This window comes from Lipotes vexillifer, unplaced genomic scaffold (genome assembly GCF_000442215.2).
Source record: "Lipotes vexillifer unplaced genomic scaffold, Lipotes_vexillifer_v1.1 scaffold442, whole genome shotgun sequence".
NCBI lineage: Eukaryota > Metazoa > Chordata > Mammalia > Artiodactyla > Lipotidae > Lipotes > Lipotes vexillifer.
The window spans coordinates 879076-895143 of NW_006790311.1; the positions used below are offsets into that span (position 1 = coordinate 879076).

A 16068-nucleotide genomic window follows, 5' to 3' on the forward strand; every position below is an offset into this window, starting at 1 on the left:
CTTTCCCTTAAGGTCTTTGTCTTACTAGGGTAACCTATTGGCCTTTCTTCTTCTTGTTACAGGCTTAATGATCACCTCTGCTGCAATCTACCATGTCCTCCATTTTTTCCACATCACCATTGACATTCGGAATGTCTGTGTGTTCCTGGCCCCTCTCTTCTCTTCCTTCACCACCATCGTCACGTACCACCTTACCAAAGAGCTCAAGGTGAAGGATTTGGGGTGACAGGAGGCTTGGGAATGAATGTTGTTGAACCTCTGAAGTTGATGCTAAAGGGTGGGGGACTGAGAGCCTTAGAAGGGCAGGGAGCCAGAGGCTAAAGGCAGCTTTTGCTGAGCCGAATTACTGAGTTCACCCCAGCCCCTCCCTAGAATATGTGGTTTCTTATCATTAGCAACTGTTTATCCTTACAAGAGAACATATGAAGGTCAAATATAAATTGCTGCACATGGGAAAAAAATATTTAAAATGAGGTTTAGATTTTGAATTCCTCACAATCTAAGGGAGAGGAAAAATAACTACAAGAAGCATTCCAAAGTGGTTAGTTCTTCCTACTGGAAATGGACAGTTAGCAGTTATTTGTTGATTTTTTTTTTTCACATGTTTATTTAAAAATTCTTAAACCACTTGGCTTTTGTAGTAGACCCCATGATACTGACTCTCTTCTTCTAGGTTTCTGCATTGCTGACCCTGGCTCCTTGGATGCTATTCTTAGTTTGTGGCTATGGTGTCAGGGAGATACCTGAGAGGTGATAAACTAGTAGGAGCGCTTGGGAAACTTGAGTTTAATTTGGAAACGTTTTCATCCTTCTTGCTGCCCTTGTTCCAAATTTGACTCTTACGAACAGACAAGTTCTTCCTTTTTTGGAGTGCGGGTTATACTTTGTTGTTCTTCTCTCCTGAGTTCACAGATTGCCTAGGAATATTCCAGCTTTATTATCTAAGCTCCTGGCATCTTTAGTCCAGAGAGATTGTTACCTGTCTTTGTTGGCTTTTTAGCTCAAATACGTATGGTCTTCCTTTGATTGTCCTTGGATAGCTTGTAGAGGGGTGACTGGTGTTCCTGTGGTGTGCAGATATTTTTAGGGGTAGGGACTCATAAGTCTGGGGATACTCCAGCCAAACAGCCCATTCTGGGGCAGCATCTGACAGCTTACATGATTTGTCTGTTCTTAGCATGTGTGTACTCAGTTTCAGACTTGCCATCATCACGGGGAATTGGTTGTGAAGTATGTAGCTTTCTTGTGCTGTGAACATTTCTAGCATTTCTAGCATCACATCTACTGTGGAAAGTGTCAGACTATTCTCTGGGCCCATTGTAAGCAGAATGGACTAGTGGATCCTCTCTTCTCTTTCATAGATGTATTGCTGTTAACTTCCTGTTACCCCTCTTGTCTTATAGGATGCAGGAGCTGGACTTCTTGCTGCAGCCATGATTGCTGTAGTTCCTGGCTATATCTCCCGATCTGTGGCTGGCTCCTATGATAATGAAGGTAAGACTTAAAGGGCTGAAGAGGCTCTGTTCACCTCATTATCCAGTAGAGCTTCATGAAGTGCAGTAGAATCTGGATTCAAATCTGTTGTTTAGTGATAGCAAAAATGGTGTCTGGGTGAGAAGATTAGAAGTGGGCAGGAAGGGACTTCCCTGGTGGTCCAGTGGTTGGGACTTTGCCTTCCAGTGCAGGGGGTGTGGGTTTGATCCCTGGTCGGGGAGCTAGGATCCCACATACCTCTCGGCTAGGGGACCAAAACATAAAACAGAAGCAATACTGTAACAGATTCAATAGAGACTTTAAAAACAGTCCACATCCAAAAAAAAAAAAATGGGCAGGAAGGGACCTCAGACAAGTTTATATTCTCTCTGTGTCATTTCCTCTAGAAAGGTAGCTGGTAATTTTCCTTACATAAGGCCTTTGGCTCATCTCCGTACTCCTAAAAGTAGAGTTAAGTTTTAGTGTTGGTTGGTACTATTGTTTTAACATTGTAATTAATCATTTGCTTTATTTTCCTAGATGAGAGGAATGGATATTCTTAAAACTATAGTGACTTTTATTGACTTATTTCCAATTCAACCTGTATTTATTGAATGTTATTTGTAAAACAGTGTTAGGTATTATAAAGATAGTTAATGAATAGGAGTATTGGCTTATAATTAAGGAATTATAGGGATAGATAATGAATAAAATTATGTTAGCCCATAGTCTATTAACACAGATTAATGCAGACTATAAAAATAAATAATAATGGGCAGATAGTATCATGTGCCATGAGAGAAGGGTGAGCAGAGTACTTTGGGAACATGGTGAGAGGAGAGATTAATTCAGATTTGGGGATCACGGAAGGCTTTTTGGAAGTAGTTGTGTTTGAACTGGGCCCTGAAGTTGGAACTTCGTTAGGCAGATATTAAGGAGAGAGGCAGTCAGGGCATATGGACCAGCTTGCGGTAAGATGTAGAGGCAGGCCGGTGCTTGATAGTTCAGGATATCTTGAGGACTAAAACAGCAGGGAATTTAGTGCCTGGAAAGAACAGTAGTAATAATGAGTAATACTTATTGAGTGCTTGCTGCATGCTAGGTACTGTTCTAAGTGCTTTACCTGAAATAGTTAAATTTGTCTTCACAATAGTTTTATGAAGTAGATACTACTATGGACTCTTTTACAGGAAACTGAGACAAAGGGAGGTAGAGTAATTACATTGTTAATGGTAGTAGGTCTGAGATATGAATCCAGGTAGTTTGTTCCAGAACAGTATTACTCTTCCAGCATGGCCTTTTACTGAATTTTTGTGTTCTTTCTGCAGGGATTGCCATCTTCTGCATGCTACTCACCTACTACATGTGGATCAAAGCAGTAAAGACTGGTTCCATCTATTGGGCAGCCAAGTGTGCCCTTGCTTATTTCTACATGGTAACTCTTCACTCCCTACTTTCAGGAGTCTCTCTATGTCTGCATACCTATCGGGATCAACTGATATAAATTGGAAGTAGCTCTTGGGCTTTGAGACCATGAACTAGAGGCTAAAAGTCTTTATATAGTCTCTTGTGTCCATACAAAGCCTAATCCAAAGCAGGCAGGGATATCCATTGTATAATAGCAAGATAGAGATAATTCTTTTAATTTTTAAAGGTTTCCAGATACTGTATTTCCTATGGGTACATGTTGATTGGCCAACTCTCTTTTCTGGTGTGTTCCCCTTAAAGTTTTCCTTTCCTGACGTATATTTTTTTCTGTTCAATCTTGTAAACACCGAGACTTCTTTCCTTAACTGCTCCACTTGCTTACATTTCCCTTGAATCCCTAAATCCTCTGTGTGACCTTACCGTAGGGTGTGTCCAGATTAATGCTTAGAGTTGGGGGCCTCTTGTTTTGTGATCGTGATGGCAGGAGCCATAGCAAACAGAGGATTGAGTTACAGTAATGGGTGTTAATTTGATTTTCCTACTTAAAGAAGTCAATTATTTAAACTCTTTAAACCACTTGGTGTAAATAAAGTTTTTGGTTACTGTAAAGAGATGTTCTTTAAAAAGGTCACAGGTAGGGCTTCCCTGGTGGTGCAGTGGTTGGGAGTCCGCCTGCCGATGCAGGGGACGCGGGTTCGTGCCCCGGTCCGGGAGGATCCCACATGCCGCGGAGCAGCTGCTCCCGTGAGCCATGGCCGCTGAGCCTGTGCGTCCAGAGCCTGTGCTCCGCAGCGGGAGAGGCCACAGCAGTGAGAGGCCCACGTACTGCAAAAAAAAAAAAAAAAAAAAAAGAATCACAGGTAACATCCTAAGGTACAATGGTGGTGATCCAAGGAGGAGTGCTCAGACGAACTTTTCTTTTTTATCCTGTCCTAGGTCTCTTCATGGGGAGGTTATGTGTTCTTGATCAACTTGATCCCGCTTCATGTACTGGTGCTGATGCTCACAGGACGTTTCTCCCACCGGATCTATGTGGCCTACTGTACTGTTTACTGCCTGGGCACCATTCTTTCCATGCAGATCTCCTTTGTGGGTTTCCAGGTGAGCCCTAGACTGAGTGGGGTTGTTAGCTTCTTCCACTTTTTCTAAGCAGCTCCAACTAAATTGATTTATCTTGGATTCTGGTGACGATAGTAAAACTTATTCACAGGTCTGACCTTGCTAACACTGCTTCTGTTAACTGAAGCAACAGAGTCATTGGTCATTAAAGTCTGCCTCCTGGAGTGTGTTAATATTTGTTCATGAAGTTTGAATTTAATGACTCCTAACTTGGCTTAGGTTTATGGGAGGAGGAGGGATATTTTGGTTGAGCTGAGTTAACGTGAGTGACCACAGTTATCTTTTTCAGTCCTTTTTAATGCGAATGACTCCATTTAATAGTAATGACCCCTGAACTTCTTAATCGGGCCTAAGTGAAAGTTCTTTAGCAAGCAAAGCCTGAACCTTTTAACCACATTACCCCACAGGGTTAAGAGACAGCTATTAAGTCAGAGAATAATGTGGTATGTGTGATTTCTCATGTAAAATTCTTACGAAAGTGGAACCCTTATTCAGGTCAGCAAGTTTTTCTTTACTGATCACCTGCTGTATGCAATTTGCTAATACCTGGGAAATGTTAAAAGTAAATATGTGGTTCTGGTCCTTAAGGAAGTCACAGTCTTGTTGGGAAAGAAGCACATGCTTCTAGAACCACTAGTCTGTGGTCTAGTCGTTCTAGAAATGTAGTTCCTGGACCAGCAGTGTCAGCAGCATCTGGGAGCTCATTAGAAATGCAAATTCTGGGGACCTGCCACAGATCTACTGAATCAGAAACTCTGGCGGTGGGGCTCAGCAGTCTGCGTCTAACCCCCCCCCTTCCTGTCCCTGCCATGATTATGATGCCTGGTGGAGTTTGAGACCATTGGTCTAAGTTATGGAGGAGATCTGAAGTGTGTGGAATATAGAGGAGAGTGATGGATTTCAGTTTGGTAGATTAGGAGGAAATGGTATTTGCATTGGGCCTTGAATGATCAGAATTTCCGTGAATGCAAATTTTGGGAAAGTGAGAATTACAATCGAGGCTCAAGAAATAGCCTGAGCAAAGGCCAGAGATGTGATAATGATAGAGTGTGGTACACTTTGGGGGACTAAATATTCTTTGGAAAATGAGGCAGGTGAATTAGACCCTCCTCTAGATTGGTCCTAATTCCTTGGTGGCCTTAGAACTCATTGGACCCTTTGGTCTGAACTTGGTCAGGATAATTCAGGTCAAGGCTGGACCCGTTCTTTTCCTAACAGTCTCATACATATGCTTTCACCTACAGCCTGTCCTTTCATCAGAGCACATGGCAGCCTTTGGGGTCTTTGGTCTCTGCCAGATCCATGCCTTTGTGGATTATCTACGCAGCAAGTTGAATCCACAGCAATTTGAAGTTCTTTTCCGAAGTGTCATCTCCCTGGTAGGCTTTGTCGTTCTCACCGTGGGAGCTCTCCTCATGCTGACAGGTAGGGAAGGCTTTTAGTATTAAGTGTAAATGGGTATGAACATAGAATAAACTCCAAAAATATGGGTCATTTCCTGGCCACAGAAAGATTCATTCTTTTCCTCCTATTTCTCTTGATTTCAAGCATAAAAAGTCCAACTTCTGCACATTCAATCCTCTTGTCAGCCAGTGTCTGGATTCAGCATAGAAAGAAAATCATATTAGATCAGCTCTTAATCTCAGAAGACATACACTTGGTGACAGGACTGTATTTTACCATGCTAATATTTCTCCTTTTTTTTTTTTTTTTTTTTTTTTTTTTTGTGTGTGTGTGTGTGTGTGTGTGTGTGTGTGTGTCCTTTTCTTTCCTATTGGTAGGGTGGGAGAAATCCTAACATTGCTTGCCCTACTGCGTGGCCTCATCTAATCCCATATGACAAAACCGTGACTGTTTAGTTTGGGTAGCATGCCACGTTTTCCTCCTGTCTTCATCTTCCTCACGTACACTTCTCCGAATCTGATTTGATTTTGCCCAAGACTCTGTATCTTCAGAGCAGCACTGGAGGACTGAGTGACTTAGTTTGTAGCATTGGCCTTGGTTTGACCAGATTGGTCCTAAAACCCTTCTAGGAAGTATCTTTGCCTCCCTTCTCTCTGAGTTTATATACAACCTGACTTTATTCTACTGACTGTTCTGACAAAAGTACTCTCAAGTTTGAAAGAACGGAAGGAGTGAAATTCTCAAAGTATTGGTGGCATTTAAACAAAAACCTAGTCCTCCTCTGTCTCAGAGAAGCTTATTCAAAAGGAAAGTTGTGATTAGTTAGGATCACATGTTATTTTGTTTCAGAAGTAATTGTGAAATATTTGTTGCCTCTTTGCTGCCAGGAAAAATATCTCCCTGGACAGGGCGTTTCTACTCACTGCTGGATCCTTCTTATGCTAAGAACAACATCCCCATCATCGCCTCTGTGTCTGAGCATCAGCCTACGACCTGGTCCTCGTACTATTTCGACTTGCAGCTTCTCGTCTTCATGTTTCCAGGTCTGTCTGCCTTGTTCTGAAGTGGTCTTCTTTCTAAGAACCATCATTTGATTCAAAATAAGTAAAATACCCTCATCCTTGTGCTTTTGTTGTTGTTTTTGTTTTTTGCCTGTTTATCTATGCAGTACAGAGGATGGCTAAGCACATTTTTCTAATATTTGAAGCAGAGCAGAAGTTGAACAATTGCAGATACTGGCAAGTTCAGAGTCTCACAGTTTTCTGTTCATTTGTATCATAAGTTACAGTTCAGCCCTAGTTCAGGGTTTTTGAGTACTTCTAGTATATCCCACCCCTCATCCCTGACTCCTCCCCATTTATCTTCTTGGCAGTAGTGAATTTTGAGAATAGGCATAGCTGACTCTAAAACTTCTTCATCTAACTTATCTTCTGGCCAATTCAGATTATGTCTTAGAATTTACCAGTGGTACGGACTTTGTTTTTTATTAAAGTAACTTTTTTTTTTCTTATTATGAAAGTAAGTTGTCATTTGTAAAAATATAGACAAATATTTTAAAAAGTAAAATTTTAGGAGTTCTCACCACACACCTGTTGCTACTATTAACACTTTGATGTATATTCATCCATTTATTTATTGATTAGAAGTCAGATGATAGAGTTTTTCCTCTGACTTTTAAAATTTCATAATCATGATAATTTGTTATTTAGTATTACTTTAGAGAAATAATATTTAAGATATATCATTTGTTAGTTTTTTAAGTACAGAGGTGTGTAAAGAGGAAGGCATATGGTCCATAAACTTCCACAGCAGTACTTTAATTGATGTATTTTATTCTATTTTATAAATATTCTGTAATTAACTACATCCTTAATGTTGGACATTTATGTGGTTTCAGATTAATTGCTGTTTTAAAGAGTGCCATAGTAACATCTTTGCATGTATCTATGATTGTTTTTTCACCTTTTCACTTCTTTTTACTTTTACTTTTGTAGTTGGTCTTTATTACTGCTTTAGCAACCTGTCTGATGCCCGGATTTTCATCATCATGTATGGTGTGACCAGCATGTACTTTTCAGCTGTGATGGTGAGGAATGAATGCCTGCAGTCTTAGCAAACCTTTCCACCCCTAGCTCTGAGGGTTTTCTTTGTACCCCTGCATGGCAGGTTCAGTATTGATGCTGTGCAGGGGCTTCCCTCTGAGTGCTTGAGGGGCTGCGTGGTAAAGCTGCTCACTGTTGTTGATCCTTCTCAGGAATGTATGGGGCACTCATACATTCTGATTGTGGGGCCCACCTTCCTTGGATTCATAACCCTTGTGTTAGGGAGAGGCGCTCTGTCACATGTTGGAGAAATTGACCCTGGGCGGGTTCCTTCCCCTCTCTTTCTGGTGTCTTAAAAAGGGAGATGATGTTTTTTTTTAAAGGCCTGGGTTCTGAGTGCTAGGTTGTTAAAAGAGAGAAGAGAGTTTATATATTGCAGTTAAGTCAGTGCTTCGCACACTTTTTTAATCCCAAACCACAGTTAAGAAATACATTTTATATCATATCATTGCTCAGGGAATACATATATACATGTAGACCTGAAAAACAAACTTAAAAATATATATATTCTATTATAGCTGTATCAAGTATTTTCTATTTTGTTCTATTCCACTGACAAATCATGTTTGTTGAAAACCCCTAAATTGATGTCATCATCTACTAATAGGTTGAAATCTGTAATTTGTATAACACTGATTGTGATCTTGCTTCCTGTTTTTTTTAGGTGCGTCTGATGCTAGTGTTGGCGCCTGTTATGTGCATTCTTTCTGGCATTGGAGTCTCTCAGGTGCTGTCCACTTATATGAAGAATTTGGACATAAGTCGACCAGACAAGAAGAACAAGAAACAACAGGATTCTACCTACCCTATTAAGAATGAAGTGAGAATTAAGCAACGCAAAGAACTGGCTTGGGGAACTGTGTGTGTCTTTGTGTGTGTGTTTGCATTTGTATTTTGTTTGTTTGTCTGAGTGAGGGGGAATAAAGTAGAGCACTGTCACAGGAGCTCAGAATGAACTCATATAGCCTCTAATCTATTCCGAGTTATCTCATCTATATTACTGACTGTGTGTAAGAAGCTGTTCTGTGTTACGTAAATTTAATTTGGTTTACAGCACAGTTCTTCTTCCTTGTCTAGGTGGCAAGTGGCATGATACTCGTCATGGCTTTCTTTCTCATCACCTATACCTTTCATTCAACCTGGGTGACCAGCGAGGCCTACTCTTCTCCGTCCATTGTGCTGTCTGCTCGTGGTGGGGATGGTAGTAGGATCATTTTTGATGACTTCCGAGAAGCGTACTATTGGCTTCGTCACAATACTCCAGAGGTGAAGATTTGGGAGGCGTGGGATTGTGCGGTAGGAGGAAGGGAGAGACATTTGATGTTATAGTGAATCAAATAGCTTTTAGATGGGTGGAAAGCTTGGAGAAATTGGAACTATCGAACCTGGTGTTGAATGAGCCTTAAAGGTCAACCTCCATTCAATTCAGGATTTTTTCTGTAAGCGACCTTTACTGGTAATTATCTGCATTCTGCTTGGACACTTGTACTGACAGCATGGTGATTTTATCATGAGGTAGGCCATCCCAATTATAAAAGAAGAAAAATAGTTAATAAATAATATATGTTTATTGTAGAAAAATCCAAAAATAGAAGCAAAGAAAAAGGAGACATAAATTTTCCATAAAGGATCACCTAACGATAACCACTTTTAACATTTTGGTTTATACCATTTGAGAATCTGAAGTGATTTTCTTTCCAATAGCCACTGGGAATGGCACTTCTGAGTTAGATTCTTATAAGAATTTCTTAATCCTTTTTCGTCCTATCCTGTGATTTGTTTCCCCTCCCCCACCCCCCCTTCTTTTTAGTAACTGATTATTGTGACTTTGTTTTTGGTCATTTATTTAATATGGTTATCTGATGAAACCAGGCTGTTTATTTGGAAATACTGCACAGCCCACTACACCTCCCACACCATTATGCTTGTTTGTATAAGATGATCTGGGATGAAAGTATTGGCAATGTTGGGTTGTATAATTTGCGTTGAGATTTCATGATTGTATGTAAATGTAGGACCAGGTACCAAGATGTATTTTCTTGTTGGGCATATATTATTCTGTGAAGAAACTGATTAATTAGCAATATCTCACTTCCTGTCAGATGCCCTTCCACCCCTCTTGTATTTGATTTTGGAGGCAGTGAGAAGCTTGTTATTTCCATCTCCCATTCTTCTTTCAGGATGCGAAGGTCATGTCATGGTGGGATTATGGCTACCAGATTACAGCTATGGCGAATCGGACTATTTTAGTGGATAACAACACATGGAATAATACCCATATTTCTCGAGTAGGGCAGGTAAGGTGAAGGGGTCATTTGAGTGTTTGATGCACAGGGTCTAGTGGGAAATACTTCTCCATGAGGGATCATATGGCCTGGAATTTTGCGCTGAGAAACGTGTGTGTGTTTTTCTAGGCAATGGCATCCACAGAAGAAAAAGCCTATGAGATCATGAGGGAGCTTGATGTTAGCTATGTGCTGGTCATTTTTGGAGGCCTTACTGGGTATTCCTCTGATGGTAATGTACTTGATTCTACTTCTAGCTACAAGGCATAGATTCTAAGAAAACTAGATGAATCTCTTATTTTTCTATCCTTTTACCAATATCTTATCAACATATTTTCTTAGTTGGGGAGGTTTCTAAGTATTTGCAACTTGAGATTTGGTTATTTTTATTTATTTATTTATTTATTTTGTAACAGGTAGGAAGTAGATATAAAGAATTCTTCTCATGTAGGTATGGCATGCTATAATTGTCTAAAGACCTAGGAGTAGTTCCACAACCAGTGAACAATAAAGAATATAAGGCTTCTGAAAATGAGCTTAAGAATTAACATTTTTTAGTGGGTTTAAGCCATAGAATCATCTGCCAACTTAAAATGTTTTATATATATATTTATGTGGCATATGTTAACCATGTTCCCTATGATTATTAGCAAAATTGTATGTTTAGAAGAATCATCCAAATATAGTTCTCTGCCTTAAAAAAAACTTAAAAAAATTAAAGCAATACCTGTTTATATTTTAAAATGTTAAATACTTCTGAAGGTTTATAATAAAAAGTGGTAGGGCTTCCCTGGTGGCGCAGTGGTTGAGAGTCCGCCTGCCGACGCAGGGGACACGGGTTCGTGCCGCAGCCCGGGAAGATCCCACAGTGCCGCGGAGCAGCTGGGCCTGTGAGCCATGGCCGCTGAGCCTGCACGTCCGGAGCCTGTGCTCCTCAACGGGAGAGGCCACAACAGTGAGAGGCCCACATACCGCAAAAAAAAAAAGTCCTCTGCCCCTAAACTACTTTATAACATCAGTTCCCAGGAAAATTATTCCTTCAGTTATTTCTTCTAGTACTTATGTACATATTTCTAAATAATATATGTATCCTGCTATTCATTGATCGATCATTTTAGATACCCTTTGTCAACTTCTTATTAAGGTAGATAAGGAATTTAGTTCTTTGTATGGTCCCCTCCCCCTTTCTGTCTTGCATCTTCTCAGTAGAGTTAATGATCAGTTTTTGGTTAAATCCAGATAAAGTGTTTTCATCATGACTAAGTAAATATTATTTACTGCTGAGTCAACCTGTACACCATGGTTACATTCTTATCTAGAATAACTTGTTTTCTGCAGTTAATAATTACCTCATATTTCTGTCTTAATTTTCTTTGAATATGTGGTTGCTTCTTAGAGATGTTCAGATTTTAGATTATGTCTGGCTTCTGATATAGACAGACTTAACAAATCCACCTGGATAGTATATGTAAAGTGTCAGTATAAAGTAATAAGACTAGTTTCTATGTGTTGGTGTGTTTTGTACAAGCAGAGGAAGAATGATGATAGCAGGGATGTGGTCCCATGGATTTGAACTTTCATAAGCAATTGTTTCAGCACCATTTGGTTGTGTGCGATTATAGGTTTTTTTCTTGCTAATAATAATAATTTATCCAAATAGTACAGAAAACTATTTGTGTATGTATGTATGTTTGTGTGCATATGTATTTTTATATATACAAATGTACACATGTATGTGGTAGAAATGGATAGTTCCCTGAAATCTTTAGTATTTCATGATACATATATATATCTATCACATTTTCTTTATCTGTTCATCTGTCGATAGACTAAGGTTGTTTCCATGTCTTGGCTATTGTGAATAATGCTGCAGTGACTGCTGATATCTCTTTGGGATATTGATTTCATTTCTTCTGGATATATCCCCAGAAGTGGGATTGTAGGATCACATGGTAGTTCTGTTTTGAATTTTTTGAGGAACCTCTCTACTGATCCTGTAGTGTCTGTACCAATTTACATTCCCACCAGCAGTGCACTAGTATTCCCTTTTCTTAGCATCCTTACCAGCATGTCTTTTGTCTTTTTGACGAGAGCCATTCTAGCAGGTATGAGGTGATGCCTCATTGTAGTTTTGTGTTTCCTTAATGATTAGTGATGTTGAGCACCTTCTCATTCATGTATCTGTTGGCCATTTGAATCTCTTCTTTGGAAAAATGTCTTTTCAGGTCTTTTGCCCACTTTTAATTGGATTATTTGGGGTTTTTTTGCTATTGAGTTGTATGAGTTCCTTATATATTTTGGATATTAACCCCTTATTTGATATATGGTTTACAGATATTTTCTCCCATTCCATGGGTTGCCTTTTCATTTTGTTGATCATTTCTTTTGCTGTGCAGTCTTCCATTCTCAAAGCTTGTCAGCTTTTTGCTTCAGACATACCTGCCAGGGACCTATAAAATCAGTACTCTAAGATAGTTGAGTTGATGCTCTGGGGTTTTATTTTTGGTCCTATTTCTGGCTGTGTGGTCTAGGCAAGTCTCTGTGCTTCAGGTTTTCCATTTGCAAGATGGAGGTACGATTGCAGACATTCCATGAGGATAATAATATTATTTCTTGAATACTTACTATGTGACAAACAATATGTAAGGTAACATGCTCTTACTTATAATGTTGTAGCAGCCCTATCGTTGCAGATACTCTCATTTTTCTAATTTGACATATGAGGAAACTGAAGCACAGAGAGGTTCAGTAACTGGTTCAGGGTCACCCACCTGGAATTGGCAGTGTGGGAATTCAAACCCAGGCAGTTTATCCAGAGTCCAGATCCAGAGTCTGTGTTCTTCACCACTGTGATATTCCCTGGAACCCTTTTTAGTAGGGCGGTAGGAATCTTTTCTTACGGATCAATGATTCATCTTATACTAATCGTCTATTTCCCTAAAGCCTTTGGGGGAGATACAGGGAGTGACATATTCTAAGAGATAACCTAAGTTGATGGTGCTATCAGTATTTATGGAGCCTGGTAGTGTGTTTGACATAGAAATGTTGACTTCTCATACATGTGCTTTAGAAGTTTGTAACTTTGCAACTGTAGGTCAACAGGGAGCACATTCTCTCTTCTCTACCTTTTTGGTAAAGCTGCTACTCCCTAGGTCATTGCTGTCCAATGACATGTGGGATCCACGTATGTAGTTTTAAAATTTTCTATTAGCTGGGCTTCCGTGGTGGTGCAGTGGTTAAGAATCCGCCTGCCAGTGCAGGGGACAGGGGTTCAAGCCGTAGTCCGGGAAGATCCCACATCCTGTGGAGTAACTAAGCCTTTGCACCACAACTACTGAGCCTGTGCTCTAGAGCCCGTGAGCCACAACTTCTGAGCCCATGTGCCACAACTACTGAAGCCCACATGCCTAGAGCCCGTGCTCTGCAACAAGAGAAGCCACCGCAATGAGAAGCCCACGCGTCGCAAGGAAGAGTAGCGCCTGGTCTTTGCAACTAGAGAAAAGCCCACACGCAGCAACAAAGACCCAACACAGCCAAAGATAAATAAATAAATTTATTAAAAAAAATTTTTTTCTATTAGCCATAGCAAAATAAGTAAAGAGAAACAGGGAAAATGAATTAAGTAATTTTATTAAACTGAATATATCTAAAACATTAATGTGTAACCAAAATATTTTACCCACTTTTTTTGTTTTATTTTGGACTAAGTCTTAGAAATCCATCATGTATTTTATACTTAGGGCACATCTTAATTTGGACTAGCCACATATCAAGTGTCAGCAGCTACATGTGGCTAATAGCTAATATATTGGACAGCTTAGCCCTAGCTAATACCTGGGACTAACTTCAGTTATGACTTAAGTCTGGGCCAATAGCATAGGATTTTAGGAGTCTATAGGAAAATCTATAGGAAAAGCTGTATATTTTGAGGAAAAAAGTTTTGACCATACATTAGCTTTGTTATTTTTATAACTTAGAGTTAAATGGTACTGTACCCCATTAGAAAAGTGTTTGGGGGAATTTCCTTAGACATAGTGACCTTTCATTAGGTGATTTAGCTCCAGCAACCTTTGTGATAACAGCAGTTTTTTCTTTTTCTTTTTTTTCTAGACATCAACAAATTTCTGTGGATGGTCCGGATTGGAGGGAGTACAGATACAGGCAAACATATCAAGGAACACGATTATTATACTCCAACTGGGGAATTCCGCGTGGACCGTGAGGGTTCTCCAGTGCTGCTCAATTGCCTCATGTACAAGATGTGTTACTATCGCTTTGGACAAGTCTACACAGAAGCCAGTGAGTGATTCCTAATAATAACAACAGTAACAACAGTAATAGCTAACACATACAGTGTTTTGTTTTGTTTTTTGCGGTACGCGGGCCTCTCTGCTTTGGCCTCTCCCGCTGCGGAGCACAGGCTCTGGACGCGCAGGCTCAGAGGCCATGGCTCACGGGCCCAGCCGCTCCGCGGCATGTGGGATCTTCCTGGACCGGGGCACGAACTCGCGTCCCCTGCATTGGCAGGCGGACTCTCAACCACTGCGCCACCAGAGAAGCCCCATACAGTGTTTTTATATGCCAGGCACTGCTTTAAGTGCTCTATATCTACTAATTCATTTAATCCTTACAACAATCCAAAAGGTTGATACTAATATTATTCCCATTTTATATATGAGGAAATTGAGGTACAGGTAGGTTCCTTAACTGCCCAAAGGCACATAACTAGTGCAGAGTCAGGTTAAACTCAGGCAGTCTGGCTCTAGCTTTTGTGCTTTTGCCCATTACTTTATTGCCTCTCAGTAAACAGTATTGTAGTGGAGAAAGGAATGTGAAAGGGGAAAGAGCGAGATAAAGGACTTTACATTTCTTCAGATAAATTGAAAGTAATTTGATTAAGTCTTTCTTTCTGACTTCTTTCCTTTCTTAGTTCTGCAGTTGGGATAACTTTTGAATTAGATGCAGGACTGTGACATCTGATAGGTTCAGAAGGGTTGCTAGTGTATCACAGAGGCCATGGGTGGTCCTCAGGAACAGAGGTGCTTGGAAGTCAGCCCTCTGTCTCTTAGAAGAGATAACCTCCATGCACTCTGCCAAGCATCATCTCGGAGAGGACGTGAGTTAGGGTAACACTTGATTTGCCCTTACTAACTGATGTCCTTTTCTGCAGGCCCTACTCTAAACAAACTGCATGCTAGGGAATAACATTCCAGTGGGATGATTAATCAAGTTGACTTAGTACTTCTGTAGGAAATCAGCACTGTAGAAAGATGTGTGTCTCCATTTTTGTCACTTTCTAGAGCGTCCACTAGGCTACGACCGTGTTCGGAATGCTGAGATTGGGAATAAAGACTTTGAGCTTGATGTCCTGGAGGAAGCATATACCACAGAACACTGGCTGGTCAGGATATACAAGGTGAGCAGATGTAACACTGAGAAAGCAGCTCTAGTGCTTAAAAACGGGGCCACATGTTTATAAAATAGGGATATTTCTAATGTCTAAAAAGTAGCTTGCGACTCACTTAGAATTTTTCTATTTTTATTTTAGATTGTTCTTAGAAAGTAGACACTCCAGTCTTCTGTCATCCTGGAAGTGGTTACAGTGATATTTTTCCAGTTGGAGCTAGACTTGATCTGTTTTAGTGACTGTCAGTCTTGGGGCGGTGTGGGGGAGAGAGAGGGGGGGGGGGACAGAGGGACAGAGGGAGAAGGAGAGTGTGTGCTTTTGAACTACATTTTCTCCTCTCCCACTGAAGAACTTATGGCATAGTCACATAGAAGTGTGTTCTGTCTCTTATGTAAGAAAAGGTTGAGAACTCTGCTGTATTTGGAAGAGTAGCTAGTTCCACACCAGAGCCAAACCAGGCAGCATAATCCAACATAATCTGTCCCCATCTGGGTGAACCAAGCTCAGTAGAGAAGCTCTCCCATGTTCACCTGATGCTTGTAAATATTAAACTGATACCTTTCTGTTGCAGGTGAAGGACCTGGATAATCGAGGCTTGTCAAGGACATAAATGTTACGTCCATTCGGCTCTGATCTGCTTCGCACTGAGTGTGTCACATTTAGGGCGCTGAAGATGGTTTAAAAATATGCAGTTTATAAGAACAGAGCGCGACGAGATTAGAATTGTCTGGAGGTTTTGTCCTGGGCAGTATGGGCTGAGCCAAATGGAATGATCTTTATAATTCTGAGCAGGTTACCAAATGAAATGTCATGGCTTTACTTTGGTCAATTAAAGGGGGGAATTTTTTTT

At 40.3% G+C, this 16068-nt stretch overlaps 1 protein-coding gene across 3 annotated transcripts in view; it reads left to right on the forward strand.

Moving 5' to 3' along the window:
• STT3A (STT3 oligosaccharyltransferase complex catalytic subunit A) overlaps positions 1-16068 on the forward strand; it is a 26766-nt gene extending 10698 nt beyond the window's left edge. For 2 of the 3 annotated variants that reach the window (XM_007463603.1, XM_007463602.1), the window contains exons 5-18: positions 63-208; positions 1404-1494; positions 2802-2908; positions 3838-4002; positions 5265-5445; positions 6312-6467; positions 7419-7510; positions 8191-8346; positions 8604-8792; positions 9707-9823; positions 9941-10043; positions 13922-14110; positions 15112-15227; positions 15790-16067. In XM_007463603.1, coding sequence (XP_007463665.1) covers positions 63-208; positions 1404-1494; positions 2802-2908; positions 3838-4002; positions 5265-5445; positions 6312-6467; positions 7419-7510; positions 8191-8346; positions 8604-8792; positions 9707-9823; positions 9941-10043; positions 13922-14110; positions 15112-15227; positions 15790-15828 — 1847 coding nt within the window. In that variant the 3' untranslated portion in view covers positions 15829-16067. Of the gene's footprint in view, positions 1-62; positions 209-1403; positions 1495-2801; positions 2909-3837; positions 4003-5264; positions 5446-6311; positions 6468-7418; positions 7511-8190; positions 8347-8603; positions 8793-9706; positions 9824-9940; positions 10044-13921; positions 14111-15111; positions 15228-15789 lie in introns of all 3 variants that reach the window. The other variant, XM_007463601.1, reaches the window with a different exon arrangement.